Source organism: Humulus lupulus, chromosome 8 (genome assembly GCF_963169125.1).
Source record: "Humulus lupulus chromosome 8, drHumLupu1.1, whole genome shotgun sequence".
NCBI classification, from domain to species: domain Eukaryota; kingdom Viridiplantae; phylum Streptophyta; class Magnoliopsida; order Rosales; family Cannabaceae; genus Humulus; species Humulus lupulus.
The window spans coordinates 56840726-56863526 of record NC_084800.1 but is presented as its reverse complement, the minus strand read 5'-3'; the positions used below and the strand labels follow the sequence as shown (position 1 = coordinate 56863526).

The following is a 22801-nucleotide window of genomic DNA, read 5'->3' as shown; positions in this document are numbered from 1 at the left end:
CATTCGGTACATAGCAGAGTCAACTGCTTGTTCTTTCTTCTCTTTGTACTCGGCAAGGAGACAAGCTTTTGCATCCTCCATGATGTCGAAGGTGGCAGCCTTGTCCTCTTCAAGCTTCTTATTGGTCTCACGAAGCTGGGTGATCTCTTTTTTTATGCTCCTCGAGCTCAGCCTTCAACTTCCCGAGCTCGGTGGCCATACCCTCACACTCCTTAACTCCCGCCTCGAGCTTCGCATTCGCTGCCTTCAGATCATCGCTCGCCTTGAAGTGAAGATCTTTCGCCTCCTAAGCATGAGTCTTGCTCGAATGGATCTCATGGTTTAACTGCTAATTGAGCTGAGCAGTGAAGGCAAGAGCCTGAAAAAGAAATAAACCACCATTAGCTCTAGGTCAGTATGATTACAAGTAGAAACAGAAGGAGTATAGAAGAATGCTTACCGCGGTAGTTTGCTCGATACTCTTCTCATAAAGAGTAATGCAGTCTCGGGTATCATTTAAGCACTGCCACTGGGGAGCTTCGAGGCTGCCATAGCTCTGGCCGATCCGGGACATGACATCCGAGACCAACGTGGATCCATGGGACCCAGCAGCATTGTCCACTGCATATGAGTCCATATGGGTGGAGATTGATAGCTTCTGAACTCGGGAAGCAGAAGACCTTTTAGAAAGCGGAGCAGAGGATGATTGACCCACCACAGGAAGTTGGGGCTCAACCATGATGGGGGCACCAACCAGCGTAGTCGGTGCCACCGCAGAGGCGACGACCTGCGATGATGGCGCCGTCGTGGAAGTGCCGGCCTGAGTAGTCGACGCAGCAACAGAGCTCGGAACCGGCGGAGCAAGGGGAGGTGTTTTCTTGGACCTCTTAGAGCCTTTGCCCGGCTGGCCGGTCTTCAGCGACCCCGCCCTAGGGCGTTTGCTCCTCTTGGCACCAGCAGTGTCGATGAGGTTGTCAAGGTCGGATTCCATCTCGCCTGTACAAGTCACAACACGGTGAGTAAAGTGAAGCACACAAGTTGTTTCAGTATCACAGACATAGAGTGATGATAGAAGAAACCTAACTGGAACTCTCCCCCGAGCTCGAGCTTGGGGACCATGAAATTCCCCCGTCTTCAGAGGAGGCAAGGGGAGTGCCTTCCCTATAAGTAGGTGATAACCTCGAGAGGTCCCTATAATCATTGGTCCGGTACTGCACAGCTATCCCATTCCACACCTCGTCTGTGGTGTACATGGTGTCGTATTTCCCGAGCCCACTATCAATCCTATGGACACAGTCATCTACCCAACTCCATATGTAGAAGTGGTATCTATCATGTGGGCACGAGACTAACCTATTGGGCCTGTGTTTTAGTAAAGTGGGGGACCACATTCTCGAAGTAGGGAGGACTTTACCTTCATTTGAATCCGAGCTCGAAGCTTCATCATTGGCCTCATTCCCAGATCGCGGACTCCTCAGGCGAACTGGGAGTGATGGCCTCGTTTCTCTCCTCGGAGGAAGGGCGCCTGTGGGCAGTGGCACCTCCTCCCAGTGTTCATATTTTTTATTGGACCAGTCAGAGGTTGACTGGCCCTCTCCCAACAGCCCACAAGCTCGGAGCTTGCCCTCATGTAATAGATACGAGAGAGACCTCCTGCCATAAGGGAGTTGGAGCAAGGCCTCTCTGTGCCCTTTCATTGCGTCATCGGGGGTGGGACGCTGAAAATTAGCTGAAAGGCGAGACACATTTAAACTAAATATGGATTTAAGAACTAAAGTCTCGAGCACAGAAATAAAGGTAAAGAGAATACTTACGAATCTGCCTGAACGAATAATGTCGAGACGGGGACAGACCATCTGTCCAGAAGAAGGCCCTTTTGAAATCAGGCGGGTGGTTGGGAAAATCCTCAAAAACCTTCGTCTCCTTGGGGTAGCTCGAGAGGTAGAAAAATCCATCCCCTCCCCGAGCTCGGGAGGGGTTACTTTTTAAACAAAAGAGATATAAAATCTCTTGAGGTGAAGGTCCTTTCCACCCCAGCTCGTGGTACAAGGACCTCAGGGCAGACAACACCCTGTACGAATTGGTGTTAAGTTGGAACGGAGCCAACCCAACGAAATCAGTAAAGTCTTTGAAAAAAGACTTCAAAGGCAGCAGTGCTCCCGCCCTCATATGCTCCTGGCTCCATGCCGCATATTTCACTGTGGCGTCGCGGCCACCAGGGGCGAAGCAGCTCCGTTCATGACCAGTCGGAGCTCGACACTTCAAGGAGCCCGACAAACCAAGGCCATGGAAAGCCAGGATTTCAGTTATTTGACTGGTTGTGGTAAACGAGATCCAGTAGAGCTCGGCCTCGAACATCTCTCTCCTCGACTGCGAGGATGAAGGTTCCCCCATTAGTGAAAATTTGAGCTCTCCGGGGTGGTATGCGACAGTAACCTTTAAAGCAGGATCGAGAGGAATCGGCCTAGGACCTGAATTGGATTATGGATAGATGGCCTCCCGAAGAACTCTCCTCTTCCCCTCTATGACTTTGTCTATCTGACGGCGGTAGTGAGCTCGAATGTCCTCTTGCTCGCGCGCAAGCTCGTATTCTCTTATCCGACGTTGATTCCGGGCGAACAGCGGTTCTGGGCTCGGAGATTTTGGCTCGTAAGGGATTGCCAACAATGACCCCCACCGTCTTTCCAGATTCTGTGACATCTAACGAGAAAGAAAAAATGGTGAGGGCCATGCATGCAAGAATCACGAGCTCGATGGGATGAGCTCGGAGAAATAGGAACAAGACAAACTGTTATACGCAGATTTCGAGCCGTAGCAAATATGACCTCGAAAGCTGAGTTCGCATTAAATGGTCTCGTGAGGGTTAGGGTATGCTCTACGATTGTAAATCAGAGCCTGCAAAGTATGGTACAGACCTCGAATATGGTGACCTCGAAATGATCTCGATCTCGAAGGATAGCTCTGTGAGCCCCTCATCTTCAGAAACAACTTCAGAGCAGGGATCACGAGCTCGATATGCCATCTCGAAAGAAATGTCAGCTCGGGAAGTGTCAATGGCTCGCACAATGACATGAAGCCTTGGAGATACGCAATGACTACCGTGAATATCTACAAGTGTTGTAGATATGGGATATGATCCTCATTTATTGATGTAAATCCCCAAAAATCGTGGGATATTATTTAGTCAGTTATGCGTTTCCTGATCTTTGGGGAACGTTTCCTTCTATATCTGATTATTGGCTTTTAAGGCCATTTATTTTTATTCACAAAAGAGTAACTACCCAAAATATGTGGGATAGTATTCTGCATCCTTCTCTATAAATAGAGAAGTGATGCACCATTGTAAAGGACCGAATTTCTGATTCTTGAGAGAAAACTCTGGAGAATTCATGCTAAAGGATTGTTCAGAGATAATCTTGAGATTAATAACAGAGACTCGTGGACTAGGCAGATTTAACTGCTGAACCACGTAAAAACCGCGTGTCTGATTCGTTTGTTTGTTTTAGCCATTGTCTTTAATTGTTTACGTGATCTCTTCTTTTATCTGTTGACGAAAAACGGCGTCAACAGTTTGGTGCTTTGATTGAGAGCCTCAAGCATCCATCCAAGAAAGATTCATGGCTACAAACAATCAGAACACTCCTGAAGAAAATTACCCAAGGCGTCCTGGAAAACAACCAATGGAGAACCCGGACACTGAAGAAAGGAGTGGATCCTCTGATTCCCGGGGACCACCTCCACAACCAAGGGATGAGGACATGTATTATAACCCTGAGCGATATGTCCCTATTGTAGAATTGGAGAATCGGCAGCTGAAACAACTTCTGGCAGATGCCAACAAACGTAACGAGGAGTTGACTAGGATAGCCGCGGAGGTGCAGGTGGCTCAGCCCCCACCTCCGCGCGAAGACCGAGTCCCTCCTCCAAGGGACGTGCACGTTCCTCCCCGGAGGCCCCGTGGGCGTCCACGAAAAAATGCTAACACAAGGAGGCCAGCTCAGCCTCCAGCACCAACAGAGCCATCAGCTCCTTCTAGGCCTCAGAGGAGTACCCGAGCTCGGGTCCCGCCTAATCCACCTGTGGAAGTGCCTGCAGGAACTGAGAACAACCAAGCTCCTGTCGAGGCTCGGACTCAGGTTCCTGGTAGCGCACCAAACGCAACCGGCCCATCTCGGGCAAATTCTGGACCTTCCAGGCCGAGACAAGGACGGCAACCACCGTCACCTATAAGGTTTCCTCCGTCTCCCATAAGATATCCTTCACCTCCCCGCAGGAACGCTCAACCTGGTCGAGATCAGGATCAAGGGCGTACAGGGGAGAGACAAGGAAACGGGGAGACGTTCCAGGGGCGGAAAGGCGCGCCATCCGAGAGAAGTCAGACGTCACGATCTCGCACTGCAGTGACGAGGCGACGTAGAAAGGATCCACCACGAAATGACCGATCGATGAGTTTCACTAGCGATGAGTCTGGAGAAACAAGGTCTGTCAGTAAACACGACCGGGGTCGTAAAAATACTGGGAATCAAAAGAGCCATCCCGACCTGCGCAATCACCTGAATCAGAGCAGGGGAAAGGGAGATCAGACAAACCCGGATCTTAGGAATCATCTGAATGGGCGTAGAGATCCCTCACGGAGACGCGAACCTGGGATCGCGATGAATGACTATCAATTCCAAACACCGCCTAAGGACCCAGTACAAGAAAGGATCGATCAGCTCGAAAAAGCCTTTAGGCTTCTGAAGAATGAGCGAGGAAACGTTCGATATGAGGACTCCGATGAGGAGCTCGAGCCGTTTGCTCCCAATATTTCTAACACTCAGTTCCCCCAAGGGTTCCGGATTCCTCACGTCCCAGCGTTCGAAGGAAAAACCGACCCATACAGCCATCTGAGTACGTTCAACACTATCATGAGAGCTAGTAACGTGGGTTACGAGCTCAGATGTATGTTGTTTCCAACATCATTGGCCGGGCCTGCCAAGAGTTGGTTCGAGAAGTACAAGAGACATTCTATAACTTCGTGGGATCAATTGTCTAGAGACTTCAAGAAGCAGTTCCGAGCTATGGTGGGAGTCAGACCCGAAGCATCCACTTTGACTAACGTCCGACAACAACCAGGCGAAACATTAAAGAGCTACCTGACAAGATTTAATCTAGAGGTCGCCCGAGCTCGTGACGTGGATGACAGCGGGCACTTGATGGCCATCCGAGCTGGTGTTTTACCCGGGAGTGCACTTTGGGATGACATACAAGGGAAACCGGTGAGGTCGATAACCGAGTTTAACAGACGGGCGCAGAAATTCGTCAATGTAGAGGAAGCAAGGTCAACACTCAAAGCGACCTCGCAGACCGAAACTACAACGATAAACATTAACTCCGCCTCAACCTCGGTTGACCCTCTAGTTACACAGCCTACCTCGGAGAATCCTTCCAAGAGAAAAAAAAGCGAGGGAAATAATCCCGAGGCTGATGGAGGAAAGAAGAAAAAAGGAGAAAGATATTTCTCCGTATATAAAGTGCATACCGAGCTCAACGAGTCTCGGGAAAACATATACCTGGCTAATGAAAACCAGGTCCCCTTCAGGCGTCCGGATCCAATGAGGAATCAAAAGTCCAAGAGGGACTCCAGCAAGTATTGTCGATTTCATAGGGACACCGGCCACACAACTGATGAGTGCCGACAGCTGAAGGACGAGATCGAAGGATTGATCTCGAGAGGTTATTTCCGGCAGTATGTCAAAAACCAGAATACTGGACAGGCTACTGCCAGCCATAGAGTAGCCGCGCCTCCGGCAACACAGAATAATAACCCCCGATCTCGGGATGAGGATAGGCCTCCGCCGATAGATGGAGAGGACGTAATAACCATCTCGGGAGATCCTCATCTCGCAGGAGGGGGCAGAAATGCTCAAAAACGATATGTGAATGAGCTTAAGACTGGGGACGGGTCTCCATACGAACCCGAACCAAGGGCACCAAAAAGCCAAAGGGTTGAGACTCAGGGCTGGAAAATCGTTCACTGTCCACAAAAGGGCTGCCCGCATCTTGAACATCCTGTTGGTCGTACTATCTCTTGTATCAACTCCGTTAACCCACAGATCCTTCAACTCATCCACCAATGGTCTCAGAAATACATCCATGCCCTTACCGGGTGATTTTGGCCCAGGAATAAGGAGGGTCAACATGAAATAATTGTCTTTCATGCACAACTAAGGTGGCAGATTATAGTTTGCCAACACCACAGACCACATGCTGTATGCAAGGTTCATGTTGCCAAATGGATTAAATCCATCAGCAGCTAAGTCCAGACGAACTTTTCTAGGATCCCTTGAAAAATCAAGATGCTTGGCATCAAAGTCCTTCCACGCAGAGCCGTCCACCGGGTGTCGCATCACCCCTTCATCTTTTGATTTCCCGGCGTGATGCCATATCATGTGTTTTGCTGTAATCCTTGAACTGTATAATCTATTCAACTGATGTGTCAACAGAAAGTAACACATCACCTTGTGTGGCACTTTTTTTTCCTTTCGTCATTTCGGAAGTAATTCATCTACTACTTCCGCATACTGGACATGTCTCTTTAGATGCATGCCTATTGTAAAATAAGCAGCAATCATACTGACACACATGAATGGACTCGTATCCCAACCCTAATTTTTTTAATCTCTTTTTCGCCTCGTAGTACGATCCGGGGATTTTGTTTTCCTTAGGAAATGCAAGCTTTAACAACTTCAGCAATTCATCAAATATGTTGTTAGGCATCTTCTCTCTAACTTTTAGATGCAATAACATTGCTAAAAAGTTCAGGGATAAAATCCAATCACATCCAGGATACAACTTCGCTTCAATCTCCTCAAATAACTCATCATAATACTGATTCCCACTGGGATCCCTTTCTACTTCCTCAGTTGTTGGTAAAAGGAAGTCTTCCACAACGTGAATCATCTCATCGTCTTCATTCTCATCAACCACCTCATCAGCAACAATTTCTTCCACCTCACCATGAAAAATCCACTTATCATAAGCTTGATGAAAACCCCTATCGAATACGTGTGCCCGAACTACATCTAAAGATTCAAATCTATTATTATTGCATCTCACACACGGGCACCTAATTCTTCCATCAGAATCTTTATGTTCCGACGCCATCCTCAAAAAAGCTTGCAGACCATTCCAATATTCTTGACAACCACGATTTCTCAATGTTGTCCAAGTCTTGTCAATCGCCATCTAAAGTGTTATAAGAGTGTGAGTTTTAGTAATGTGAATAGAAATAGATAACAAAGAAGATTTGTTATCATTTCTGAAATCTTATGCAATATTATAATATCTTATGCTATTTTATGATGTTTTATTAGATAATGTTATTTATAAATTATTAAAAATTGATCAAAAAATAAATGATTATTTATATAATTATTTATTCTTAATTTTTAAAACTTTTATTAAATATAATTATCAATTTTTATATTCATGTAATTTATATTAAATAATGTTATTCAATAAAAAAATTTAAATTAAATTATTTAATTAAATAATATTATATCAAACTTTTATTATTTAATTAATTAAATTATTAAAAATTAATCAAAAAATAAATTATTATTTATATAATTATTTATTCTTAATTTTTAAAACTTTTATTAAATATAATTATCAATTTCTATATTCATGTAATTTATATTAAATAATGTTATTCAATAAACAAATTAAATTAAATTATTTAATTAGACAATATTATATCAAACTTTTATTATTTAATTAATTAAATTATTAAAAATTAATCAAAAAATAAATTATTCATAATTTTTTAAAATTTTATTAAATATAATTATCAATTTCTATATTCATGTAATTTATATTAAACAATGTTATTCAATAAAAAAATTAAATTAAATGATTTAATTAAAATTTTTTATATCAAACTTTTATTATTTAATTAATTAAATTATTAAAAATTAATCAAAATATAAATTATTATTTATTCTTAAATTTTAAAATTCATATTAAATATAATTATTTAATTAGACAATATTATATCAAACTTTTATTATTTAATTAATCAAATTAATAAAAAACAATTAAAAACAAATTATTATTTATTCATAATTTTTAAAATTTTATTAAATATATTTATCAATTAATTTATTAATTTTTCCTCGAGAAACTTAATATATTTATTAATTTTTCCATTTAATTGTTTTTTATAAAATAATATATATATATTTAAACATTAGTGAAATAACTATTGTTCATTGAAAATAATTCATCAAATGGTTTCCTATATTCTCATTTTTTTTAAACAAAAAATAAACAATAATATCAAAATGTCTCAAGTCTGTGTAATACATATTGAATATGATTTCTTAGAAATTGTATTACTTACAATTCTCAGAACACAGAGAAAAAAAATTTGATAAGATCCAACCAATACATAATTGATAAAAGTTCAATTTTAGAATCTAAAAATTACAAAATATAAACATTGAAATTTTGTAATAAAAAATAATAATAAAATTCCTTTGCAACACCCAACTACTAACTGAGAAATAAAAACGAAAAAGAGAGGAAAATGGACAAACAAATCAATTTGACGATACATACATATTATTAACATATATCCTTCATTTCTAGAATGTACTTTATATATATTATCCTATATCAGATAACACTATAATTAGAGTCAATATATTTGAAAAATCTATCACGAAACGTCCTTCCTCGAGAAACTTGAAGTTTGGCTCCAAAGTGAAATAGATGCCATCTTGAGTCAATAAAGAACAAATAACAAGATAAAACCTCTCTGCCACAGATAGCACTAATTTTAACAAGGGCATTATAGAAATAGGAGCTATGTAGCAACTGAAAATGAAATTAACTTATGATGAAGGCGGCGACTGTGGGTGTTTCTCGCCGTGGGTGATGTTTCCACTGGTTTCTCGGCGGTTTCGTCTGGTTAGATAGAGCAGACGGAGAAGAGAGAATGTGAGAGGCGAGGAAGAAGGGATGCGATGAAATTTTAAACTGCTCAAGAGCATTAGCGGCGGGGCTCGTCGCTATTATTAGTCCCCGTGACTAATATTATTATTAGCGGCGGGTAGTCCGCGGCAAATAACAGTAATTACCCGCCGCTAATATTATAAGCGGCGGTAAGTCCGCGGCTAATAATAGTAATTACCCGTCGCTAATAATAATTAAAAAATTCCCAGGCTTTTTTTATTACGTCTATTGGCAGCGGACTATACGCCGCTAATAATCGTATGTCCGCCGCTAATATATATAAATATAGATATTTTATATTTTTTTAAATACTCAAATATTATTAGCGGCGGACACTCTTGTCCGCCGCTAATAGTCTCTATAATGGCGGCGGACTGAGCCCGCCACTAATGACCACGCCGCAAATGCCTATAATTGTTGTAGTGATTGTTTGTGAACAAGTTCTTTATATGAAAAACATATGCATATTAATGGCAAAAAATAAAAGTGTTCGATCGATCATATATGTAAAGAACAAATTTTGATTTTGAGTTAATTAATTGCACAATAATTTATCTAAATTATTATTACAATTATAAGTCATGTGCTCAGTTTGGCTCCTCTAGCTTCCACGTACCCTCCTCATAATCAAAGGGTTCAACCTTTGAGGTTGGGAGGTTGGATAAGCCACTTGTTGCCTTGGATGAAAGTCATGCTCATGAAAGGTTTGATTTGTTCATCAGTTAGTATCTTTGCATACTTAGCGCGGCCAGAGGTGCTCGCTCCCGGTCCCATGCACTTGTACTCCCCGTAATACACATCCCTACATGGAACAACGACATGTCGTTTCTTTATCAGTACGTAGATAGCAAAATAATATAACACACATATACCAACATATAGAATAGTAGTATAGTAATAGTACGTACTTGTTGCCCTGAGCTTGAATAGGCCACATGCCGTTAGACCAGCCATTAGCATCGATATGGTTGCCCATGTATGTGTATGCAAAGACCACTCTGGGCATCTCCTTCCAAGCCCGGCCCAAGTAAGTGTCACCGTTGGCTATGATGTTGCAATGAACGAAGGTGAACCCACTTTCTTCCGAAACCCTTTGTCTTGCTTGTGCTGTTATCACTCCTGTCTGTGTGGCAAGCGATTTTATGGTTGTGTTCTACGTACAAACATAGATTTATATAGTTATCAGTTAATCACGTAATAATATTAATCACTATATATACAGTAATAATTATATATATATACCAAGTAAAGTGATTGTCCATTGCCGAAGATGAAGTCAACGGTGCCTTCAACGTAGCAATCCCTGAAGAAATGCCTGCCCTTATCATCGCACAAGGTGTCTTGAAAGCCTACGAATTTGCAGTTGTGGAAAGCTGCTTTGTCTCCTGATATCCTCATCGCCACTGCCTGTTCCCCGTTCAATTTTCCTTTCGGCATTGGAGACGAATTCTACATACCAATTCAATTTAATTAGAAAAATTATTATTGTTAACTTGTATATTTAAGTATTCCCTATAGTAAGCGATGACGATGATATAAGGCCTCAATTATTATTTCATATAAATTTAACGCAAATAAATGTTATTAACTTGCTAGTCACTCCCATGAATTAATGATGAAATGTGTATATACGTCTCCAAATCATTCTCCCGAAAGACATATATATCAGTTTCATAGTTATATACCATTATATATATCCAAATTAATTGAATATAAGCAAACCAAAAGATATTTATAATTAGGAATGCTAAAAGTTGCGTGCACTACTTCACAAGATAAAGGGGTTTCGTTTGGTGTTTTGTTAATAAAAGTGTTGTAAGATTATAATTATGAACCATTTATATAGAAAAAAAATACGGTGAATTAATTCTACGTTTCGTAGTCATGATCAGTTCCATGATGGCCTCTAAATCTAATCATATCATATTATCAGTTCTTTTGTGTATTATAATATTAAATAATGTATAAATATACCTACCACGAATGCAACATTAGCAGCAACGAAGTAATCGGACTCAACCGCCACGGTGGCGCTGTTCCAGGTCCCAAACTTTTCCGCCGTGCCGTCAAACGTGATGACGGGCACATTATCCTCATCTCCGTACAACGTCACGAACGGCTTCGTCCTATCCACCATTATATGCTCACGGTAAACCCCGCCACCAATCCAAACTATTACCCGCCCCGTGTTCCCCGACGGAATACTTTTAACGGCGTCTGTGATCGTCTTGAAATCCCCCTTGCCGTCTTGGCTCACCTTGATAACCTTAACGGCGTGCTCCGCCGCCGTCAGTTGCTTGTCAAGGGTTAATTTATTATTAATTGTCTCACTGAGAGTGGTCTTGTCTTTCTCGTAGGCTCTCATGTTGTGATCAATCCAACCGTCCAGCTTTGATTGCTCCGACGGAATAAAGCTTGTTTCGGCGGAGGTCGTAATTACCTGTAAAGCCAGGACGACTCCTGCCACGAAAAGTATCACTTTCAAAGCCATAACTGTTTTATGGTTTTGATGCAATCTTTTACTACTAGGAAGCTTTTTGCTGGGGATGGTGATAAAAGATTAGAGCCTAGAGCTATTATATTTATAGTGGTGTTCAGAGGTAGTGGCTCATGAAGTTGTTCGTGATTTTCGTGTAACGTGTGTAGTAGTGATGGTCATCATGCTATAGAAAAAGACCTTTGTATCCAAACTCCTAAAAATTAATTTAAGAAATTTGTACCGGTTTCGGGGTACTTTCGGGAATAAAAATATGTGTGTTATTAGATTGTAGTTGTAGGTTAGTTTGTTAATTGTTATTAGTGTGGGTTGTGAAATGCTTAATCTTGGAGGATTGTATTGTGCTTCACTAACTACAACGTGTGTTTAACATAAATCACACACATAAATACCTAACTGGGGGATTGCATAAATGGCATTTAATTTGTTCCCCTTTTCTCGCGGTTTTATGTTAACATATACACGAGATATAGTTTTTGTTTTATTGTTTATAACAAAGATTTAAAACTATAGTGACTCGATCATAATTGTAATTATTATATATATTCAAAATCATTTTCCTAAGAATAAATTAGTAGATTGGATTTTACTGATTTAGTAATCTATAATAAGATATACTTACAAATCTAGTGTAATATTCTATCTAGGATATGGACGAAGTAGATAAGATGTGATGTATTTTGTTATATTGGACTGCACCGATATTGATTATTGATAAGATAAGTAAGTATCATTATTATCTACTCTAATCATATCACAATATTGACCATATGTCAATTCAATCTTAATTCTGAGTGATTAATATTCGGCTAATTATTTTATTCAAGTCTTTTGATTTTTCGTTACCAGCTTACCTTACGGAATAACTCATACTTACATATTGGAGATTTACTACTATACTTGAGTGGAAGTATTTATCATGGACATAAAATCTATAGCTTCTGTTTAACATGAAACGATGATTTCCTTTAATAGCATAGTTCAAGTGTTAAATGATAAAATACTCATTTCTGTAATTAAGTTTACGGAAATATCATTTACAAGGAACTTAGTGGGAGTTAAAGATAAAATACCAATGAGGAGTAAAAGAGTAATTTGCACTCGTCTCATTAGTAGATCATCTATAGAGAATTGAATGACGGTTATGGTTACAACAATGGATAACGTATTTGCATCTAGTGTAAAACGTTATATGAATTCAAGAGTGTAATTCTAAGTTTATACACTACAAGAAAATTTAATATTAGAAGAGGAACAATTAGATGCGGAATGAGTTCGCCTGTAGTGTGCAGGTTTTTAGAGGCGGACAAGGAGGTTCGCCGCTAATAATGAGTAAATTTTTAAAAAATATATTAAATTTTATTAGTGGCAGACTTACCATTATTAGTGGCGGATAGTCCGCCGCTAATACACCAAAGGAAATGCCCGAGAAAATAACCGTGCTTTATTTTTAGAATTATTAGCGGCAGGTAATCACTTTTACTAGAGGCAGACTATCCGTCGCAAATAGTATTAGTGGCGGGTAACCACTTTTTTTTAGAGCCGGACTACACGTCGCTAATACTATTATTAGCGGTGGGAGAATAATAATAGCGGCGGGTCTCGCCGCTAAATACTTATGCCTATGTTAAAAAATTTACACAGCCCCTCATCCGTGTCTCTTCTTTTCTTCGAAAGAAATTTTACAGTTCTTAGAGAAATTCTTTCTCTGAAAGAAATTTTTGCAGCAATTCTCTTCTCCAACCAGGTATTTTTTTTATTATCTAAATACGTTTTCATCTTTCTTTCCTTTCGATTTTTTTTTATTTTTATTTTTTTTGTTTTCGGGTGGTGTAGTGGTACTAGTGCCCTATACGCAGCCACAACACTCCTCCGAACAATCTCCTACAGCCACATCACTCCTCCACTCCTCCACTCCTCCCAATATTAATTTGTTTCCAATCATCATAAATTTGTGAAACTTGAAATGAGTTAATTGGTTTTTTCTTGTGCTTCTTCTTGGTGTGTTTTTGTTCTTTGGCTTTGTGTGAATTTTTATGGGTGTTGTATAAAAATCACTACAAGATTAACGGATATTAGCAGCAAGAAGGTCCGCCGCTAATAAGGTTCGTGTCCGCCGGTAATTAGAATTAGCGGCGGGGTTTCGCCGCTATGTCCCGCCGCTAATTATTGGCTGCTAATAAGTATTATTAGCGGTGGACTGACACACCTGTCACTAATAACATATTATTACCAGCTAACAGTATCGGCGGAGCCCGCCGCTAATACATGTGTCAGAGGTGACATTATTAGGTGCAGGGTCCGTCACTAATAGTGTTTTTATTATATATTTTAAAAAATTTAAATAAATTAATATTTATTAAATTTAAATATTTTTAGAAATAATTCATAATAAATTTTAACAAAATAACAATCTAATTAATTTAAACATAACTAACATTAAAATTAATATATAATTTTAATATTTATTAAACTAACTAATATCACTATTGTCATTAAAAATGAATACACTATCAATTTAATTAAAAAAACATAAACTAATAACTAAATAAAATCATTAAGGTCAATATTGTAATTATCATCATCTTCAACATTTTGTTGTGGCAGCGGTGTCGGCTATGTCTGTGGTGGTGAAGGAATATAAGGCTGCTGTGAAGATCGTCCAAGCGTGAGGTCCCCAAACTAATCCCAAGGTTGTGGCTATATCAGGGTGGATAAAAAAGGTTGCTGCGACCCGCCCCCAAACTCACCATATCTAACATATGTTGCTGCGAGGAACCCCCAAGTTCACCATATCGAGAAAATGGTTGCTGTTGCGACAAACCTCCAACCTCCTTATACCTAACATTAGGTTGCGGATGATGCATCGATCCTCCTTGAAAATTGGTAAAGTTAAAATATAGTGGAGGAAACTAGGAAGAGCATCCAAACATGTACTGATTTTGATACTGCGGAGGTTGTTGCGACAGAACATGTGGCGGATACTGTGGATGAGGTTGGTACTGCTGCTGTGGTGGTGTATGAAGGTCAGGATGGATAGTGTTACTCTGAGAAGACGTACCACCTTCAGATTGTGATGGCAAATATCTCTGTAGAAAACTATCAAATATTGGGTTATACAAATTACTGGGTTGTTGATGTGCCACCATCTGAATCGTCTCACGCATTGCCTTCATCATCAGAGCCATAGTAGCCATACCTTCATTAGGCGTAGGAGCAGTATGTGCTTGGGACTGACTTTGATTTGTAGAGTTGGAGGTTGACTTTCTCACTTTCCCTTTCATCCTATAACCCACTCCTTTTTGGTAGTCAGATCTCTCTCCGAGTACTTTACTTAGTATCTCGTATTGATCGACTAAGGACGAATCAACACCAGATACATTACTAGACCCCTCACTCTGCTGTTGAGACTGCCTATCAAGCTGTGACCTCTGAAGCTCCGCCACCATTGTTTCCTATATAAAGAAAACATTAGAAACAAAAAATTTAGATAATTTTTTGAATATGAGAACATAATAATATTCACTTACATAATCTTGTTGAGCTGCCTCGTTGACAAAAGTTTTTGTCAATTTTTTCATATGAACATCCCTCCAAGTATCAACAACATGGATATCTGGGTGCTCCTATACAAATGTAAACAAAATGTTTTAGAATTTACTATCTCTTGTATCAACTTCGCTAACCCACAGTTCCTTCAACTTATCCAACAATGGTCTTAGAAATGCATCCATGTCCTTACCTGGTGATTTTGGCCCGGGAATAAGGACGGTCAACATGAAATAATTGTCTTTCATACACAACCAAGGTGACATATTATAGTTTGCCAACACCACAGGCCACATGGAGTATGCGAGGTTCATGTTTCCAAATGGATTAAATCCATCGATAGCTAAGCTCAAACGAACATTTTTGGGATCCCTTGAAAAATTAGGATGCTTGACATCAAAGTCCTTCCACGAAGAGCCATCCACTGGGTGTCGCATCACCCCATCATCTTTCGATTTTCCGATGTGATGCCATATCATGTGTTTCGTTGTAATCCTTGAACTGTATAATCTATTCAACTGATGTGTCAACAGAAAGTAACACATCACCTTGTGTGGCACTTTTTTTCCTTTCGTCATTTTGGAAGTAATTCATCTACTACTTCCACATACTGGGCATGTCTCTTTAGATGTCTGCTCATTGTAAAATAAGCAGCAATCATACTGACACACATGAATGGACTCGTATCCCAACCCTAATTTTTTCAATCTCTTTTTCACCTCGTAGTACGATCCGAGAATGAAAGCTCTAACAACTTCAGCAATTCATTAAATATGATGTTAGACACCTTCCCTATAACTTTTAGATGCAATAACTTTGCTAAAAAGTTCAGGGATGAAATCCAATCACAGAAAGGATACAACTCTGCTTCAATCTCCTCAAATAACTCGTCATAATACTGACTCTTACTAGGATCCCTTTCTACTTCATCAGTTGTCGATAAAAGGAAGTCTTCCACAACATGAATCATCTCATCGTCTTCATTCTCATCAACCACCTCATCGGCAACAATTTCTTCCACCTCACCATGAAAAATCCACTTATCACATGCTTGATGAAAACCTCTATCGAATACGTGTGCTCGAATGACATCCAAAGACTCCAATATATTATTATTGCATCTCACATACGGGCACATAATTCTTCCATCAGAATTTTTATGTTCCGACGCCATCCTCAAAAAAGCTTGTAGACCATTCCAATATTCTTGACAACTACGATTTCTCAATGTTATCCAAGATTTATCAATCGCCATCTACGATTATATAAGAGAGTATAAAAAAGGGAAGAAAAAAGAGCAACTGTCCTAATCCTATCATTTTAAAAAGTTTTATTATTTTAAATGTTTGATGATGTCTTATAAGAAGTGTTATTCATGGACAAACTTGAGTTTTATGATCTCTTATTACTTAATTAATTATTCTAAAATTAAATTAATTTTCTATTTATAATTACCAAATTAATAAATATAATAAGGTAAATTAAATTTATTTATAATAATTACAATTATATTAAACAACCATAATTTATTATTTTAATTTTTTTTATAAATACTAACATTTTTTTATTATTAATTTTATTACTATAATTAAATATAGTTTATTGTTCAAACATTAAACTAATTATTAATTTAATATAATAAGAATAAATTAAATCAAGTCAAGTGGTACGTGTTTTAACAGTATTGGACTATATACAAAAAAAATATCTTTATAAAAAAATTGATCAATTAGTCACTATAAAAAACCTATGAAAAGAGATAAATGCCAAGAATTTAAAAACTTGTCTCCAAACTTGTGAAATAAAAGGCTTCTTCAACACCATCACCGCAATGCACATTGATATCAATATATAAAACACAAGCATGATGATTAAAAAGCTCCAAAATTCCTAGGGTAAGACCAATGTCACAAAATAGGTTGTTCCACCTGCGTACAACTTCTGCTAGCAAATGTTATTGACTTCAACACTATAGCATTTAGAAATGATATTAACAGAGCCAACAAACATCATAATAAGATGACAACAAATAACAAGCCAAAGATTCCAGTCTCTTAGTAAAATAGATGATAAGAAGTCATCTTTGGTTACAAAAAGAATGGTAAAACTAAAATCATGACTACATCCAATGATTCCACTCTCTTACAGAAAGAAAACTTTGGTTGTTCCTTTCAAGCCAACGTTGCCAACATAGAGCTAGTTTTGAAGATTGGTCATAATAGAAAAAGATTTCGATTGAAGAGTAACAAGATAGACTTCCAAGAAAGCAATAACGTGATAATTTAAATACAAAAAATACAGTGTAAATAATAAAAAAAAACACAAACACACATATATATGTATACATATACCTCAGAAGTTAGGATGCCAAGAGAGAGAAGGGGACCAAAGGGGGCACACACCAAACCCAAAAGCTTTCCCCTTTCACACAAAAAATAGGGAACACAATTAGTTTTGCAACAATGAAAAATTAGAAATATATATATATATATATATATGTATGTATATTTAGACACAAACCTAATTGAGAGAGAGAGATAGCTAAGATATATATTTACCACTAAAATGAGAATGAGTGAGAGGCCTATTAAAGAACATACTAAGAGAGAACCTTGTCACGAAAAAAAATATTAAAATAAAAAACAGAATAATTAAAAATTAACAAAAAATGTATATATATATATCAAACTCATGTATAATATTTATCATGAAAAGAGCGAGCATTGTAGGTGGTTACTACAAAAATTTTGGTCTGTAGACAAATTTATGCCATGCACAAACTCTCACTTCTTCCCCAAATTAGACCCAAATTTTAAAACTGGAAAGTTTTGCTCCAGAAAGCAAAGCATATCATTCTTGAAGCATAAACATAAACAATAGAAAATAATAGAACAATGATTAATTCAAAGACTAAAACTTACGCCTGAGAGGTGTGGATCACTAGTTGCCATTCCAATTAATAGTAGATGCAAGAGAGGAAGGATCGGGTCTGCCGTTGCCTGAGAGAAGAGAAGAGAAATACTGAGAGGGGAAACGAAGAGAAGAGCAGAAGGAAATTGGGCTGTGAAAATTTTAAACCGTAAAAGTATTATTGGAGGGGCCCCCGCTATTAATGTTGTCCGCCGCTAATAAAAGCGATTACCCGCCGCTAATACTATTAGCTGCAGATAGTCAGCCGCTAATAATGGTAAGTCTGCAACTAATAGATATTATAATATTTTTTTAAAATAATTAACACATTATTCGTGGCAGACCCCCTAGTCCGTTGCTAATAACCTGTACAAGGCGGACTGGGTCCGCTACTAATAGTTACACTGCAAATGGAATTAATTGTTGTAGTGAATGGTGTTTGGTGGTTTTGGGAGTAGATTGATAAAATTTTCTAGGAAGTGTTTAGTTGTAGTATTTTTATTGATTAAAAAGCTTAAAGCTGGTTGGATTTACATGCCTCTGTTTGTTCGATATTGGAATAGGAAAATAAGAGTTTTACTTATTCGGGGAATACCCTTTTGGGAAACAAGCCATTTGGATAAAACTTAGCTTAGAAACTATCATGGAATGAACCTATACGTTCTTCCTTTAAGGGGTTGGGCAAAGGTTTATATGAATTTTGTATTGCACACAAGTAATAAAATTAATGAGTAACCAGTGGTATAGTGCAATAGTATAGTGATGTGTTATAAACTAAATTTAATTATAGTAATAAAATTATTAATAATAAAAAAATAATAGTATTTAATAAAATTATTAAAAATAAATAAGTTATGGTTGTTTAATATAAATGTAATTATTATAATTAAATTTTTTATCCACCCCGATACACCCACAGCCTTGAGATCAGTTTGAGGACCTCACGCTTGGACGATATTCACAACAACCTTATATTCCTTCACTTCCACATACACTGCCACTGCCACCGCCACCGCCACATCTGTAACGTCCCAAATTCCCTAATATGGCTTAGTGCTTGGATTAGGGGGTTAGGAGGGAAATAATTAATTTAATGTGTTATTCATGATTATATGTATGATTATGTGCGTTGTATTATTATAAGACTGTATTTGCATATATGTGAGTCGTTTCTTATAAGAAAGGTATTTTCGTAATTTTGGTCTGTTGAGGGCGTATTTATATATTTATATGCATGTATGTGATATATGGGTGATGCCACATTATTATGTGATTACATTTGAGTTAATCAGCATGAGACGATCCTAGGAAGCAAGTTAGCGGTTTAGTCATAACGGGGCCAAATACTGGGCTCTGGGTGAGCCTAGGGGTAACTTGGTTCTTAGTACTTTACAAGGAATGAGCGGGTAATGGAGAATGATTTGATAATTATTTGAGGATATTAGGAGTGACGGGAATTGTGAGAAATTAATTATGATTAACGGGGTAAGTGGAAAATGACCAAACCACCTTTGGGTGGCTGTGAGAGGAAAGGTTGGCCCTAGGGGCATTTTAGTCATTTAGGTTTAAGTTAGATAGACTTGGCGAAGGGGAAAGCTGTCCAAGGACTATATAGTGTCAGATATGGGCTTGTTGAGATACAAGGGTCGGATATGTGTTTCGATGGACACTGCTATGAGATGGGAGATTCTGGATAAATCTCATACTACTCCTTACTCTTTGCATCCAGGCATTACGAAGATGTATCAAGATGTGAGATCGCTGTATTGGTCACCTGGGATGAAGAAGGATGTGGCAGAATATGTGGCTAAGTGCTTGATATGTCAACAGGTCAAGGCTGAGCATAAGAGACCAGCAAGGCTATTACAACCTTTGGACATCCCAAAGTGGAAATGGGAGGACATCACGATGAATTTTGTGGTGGGGTTACCCAGGAATGTGGGTCAACATTATTCGGTGTGGGTTATCGTGGAATGATACACCAGGTCATCTCACTTTTTACTAGTGAGAACAACATATACAGTTGACTAGTACGCAAATCTCTATGTGAGAGAGATTGTGCGCCTTCATGGGGTACCAAGGTCGATCGTGTTAGATCGAGACCCCAAATTCACTTCCAAGTTTTGGGGAATTTTGCAGAGGGCCATGAGTACATAGTTTAAGTTTAGTACTGCTTATCATCCTCAGACTGATGGACAATTTGAGAGGACAATCCAGATATTAGAAGACATGTTGTGAGCATGTGTGTAACGCCCTACTACCCAGGGACTGTAACATGTGTATTTTAAATAGTGCTAAACTCACTAAACAAGTCATTTGGCCAAAATCGTGTAACTAAGTGTGATTAAAAATTTATGGTTAAAATGTTTGGTCAAAGATACAAACGTTTCACTAAAACGTTTACTGTATACATGGGATCCCAAAATACATTTAAAAGGTTAATTACAATAAAAGAGTTACAATCTGCCGACCTAAGCGGCAAAACAGGGCTTGACCCTAGTTCCTTTTTAAACCCTCAGCCGTGGTGGTCGAGCAACTGCATATGTACACATCATCACCTAAGCTTTCCAACTCAAGGATGGTCCAACTTTCTTTTACCTTTACTTGCACCACATAGCACCCGTGAGCCGAGGCTCAGCAAGAGAACTTAAACATGCTCATAAGCAGTTAATAACATGTCACCAATTCATAATAAGCATGCCTATCAGTAAAAACCCTATTCATGCATGCAAAAAAGTACAAATAAATGGTTATGGGAACATTCTGGGGCTTGCAGCCCTAATTAGATAACCATGGGGTCAACCTGGGATCCTTTGCCTTGAATAGATGATCGTGGAATCATCCTGGGGTCCTGCGCTCTGAATAGATGACCATGAAGTCAACCTGGGGTTCTGTGCCTTAATAGATGACCATGGAGTCAACTTGGGGTCTTGTACTATGGATAGATGACCATGGGTTCAACCTGGGGTCCTGTGCCCTAGATAGATGACCATTGAGTCAACCTAGGGTCCTGTGCACCAGATAGATGACCATAGGGTCAAACTGGGGTCCTGTGCCCTGGATAGATGACTGTGAAATCATTATGGGGACCTGTGCCCTAAGCCATGTGACCATCAAGTCACTTGGGCCTTCTAGCCCTGGTTTTGAGTAACTAGCCAAGCGCTTTAGTATTCTTCGACCATAGGGTCGAACAAGCGTATAATGTTGAGTTGATTAGATCTAATCATATCGACCAGCGCTCGAAGCGCTCTTGCCGCTCTTGACTAATAAGTGAGTGCTTTACTGTAACACCCTACCACCTTAGAGTCATTACTAAGTGAGTTTAAAATGTGCTTTCAGCTTGCTAACCAAGCATTTAGCTCATAAATGTAACTAAACTATATTAAAATCACATAATTTGAAAATGTAATAGTTCACTGAAAATTATAAGTGTTTTACATTAGGGATCCCAAAAATACTGTTTATAAATATTTACAACTCAAAATGTGTTTAAAGTCGACTAAACGACAAAATAAGATTCATTACAAAGCAACTTCAAAAAAAAAAAAAACTCTTGGCCATGGCAGCCAGGTAGACTAGACATGTACGCGTCGCCTCACACTCTCTGTACTCATGGTTGGCCAATATTCCCCTTGTCCTTACCTGCACCACAGAGCACCCGTGAACTGAAGCCCAGCAATAAAACTCCACACAAATAGATAACATAGGCATATCAATCACATAGCATAAAGAAAATCTGCCAATAGGCTAAACACACATACGACCGTGCCATCCCAGGCGCTTTACCAGGCCCTGGGTTCGCGGTCCATACCGTAAGGATATCCCAAGTATCCTTTAGGGTCTTACCTCGACAACTCGCACTCCGCGTGCTAAACGCTGCTCTCGGCCCCCTTTGCCGTTCTCGGCCCTTGCCATTCTCGGCCTTCATTGCTCCCGGCTCTCGCCGATCATCCACATAATTTCATACATAGCATAATTAATCAAGAACTTAAACATGTATTAACATAATCAATGGGCTATGCCCTGCGTATACTCATATAAGGCCGTGCCCTACAACACAACTATGGGGCCTCGCCCTACTCTATGGGTACAATGGTTTTCTTACCTATGTCCTAAGCTTCTTGAGCACCGAAATCTCGAGCACGGTCCTCTAACCCAAGCCTCGTTGAAAACCTACTCACAACACACACATAGCACCCTCATTACTAACCAATTTATATTCATCTCCCAGAACCAATCCCGAGATCTCGGGACCTCCCGTTTTCCACCACAAGGTAGCGAAAGCATCCCCCGAGCCCCCTGAGCCAAAACCCCAAAATCACATTTTCCCCATGCCTAGAAATGTCCTAGCGCTGTGGCACTAACCAATAGGGGCCGCGGGGCCCAGAATGGTACCCTTCCTCTGATGCATACTAGCGTCGCGTCACGGAAGAACAGGACTGCGACGCCTATACGCGAACCCAGAAATCTGGGGTTTTCCCCAACGTTTTCCCGAGCCAAAACTCTTCCAAATCCACCTCAAGACATACCCAAGTCCCAAATTCAGTAAAAAAACCCCAAATAGACCATAAGGCAACCCAAAAACATCAACAACTAGCCTATACACACATTCAAACCCATGATTCTCAAATTGATTAAAAACTTCACAAAACTTAAACCACCCTTCAAAAATCTTAAACCACACCAGCAATTAACTTCAAGGATGCAAAAAATTCTTACCTCAAACTGAAATTCGACCTTGAGCCACTTTCAAACCCAATTCCAAGCTTGACTCCCTTGATTTCCAATCTGAATCTCACAGTCACTAAGCCACAAACTCAACTTTCAGCACACAACCCAAATTCTCCAAAACATGCAAGGAAACCTAAA

General features: G+C 39.3%; 1 protein-coding gene across 1 annotated transcript; it reads right to left on the bottom strand.

Annotated features, from left to right (window-relative positions):
* Nucleotides 1-9612: 9612 nt before the first annotated feature.
* On the bottom strand, nt 9613-11509 carry LOC133793809 (putative pectinesterase 63). The gene is made up of 4 exons (XM_062231081.1): nt 10955-11509; nt 10219-10425; nt 9885-10129; nt 9613-9778 (listed from the first exon to the last, which is right to left on the bottom strand). Exons 1-4 carry the CDS (start codon nt 11465-11467, stop codon nt 9613-9615), a joined length of 1131 nt encoding a protein of 376 aa, XP_062087065.1. The 5' UTR covers nt 11468-11509.
* Between the last annotated feature and the right edge of the window lie 11292 nt (nt 11510-22801).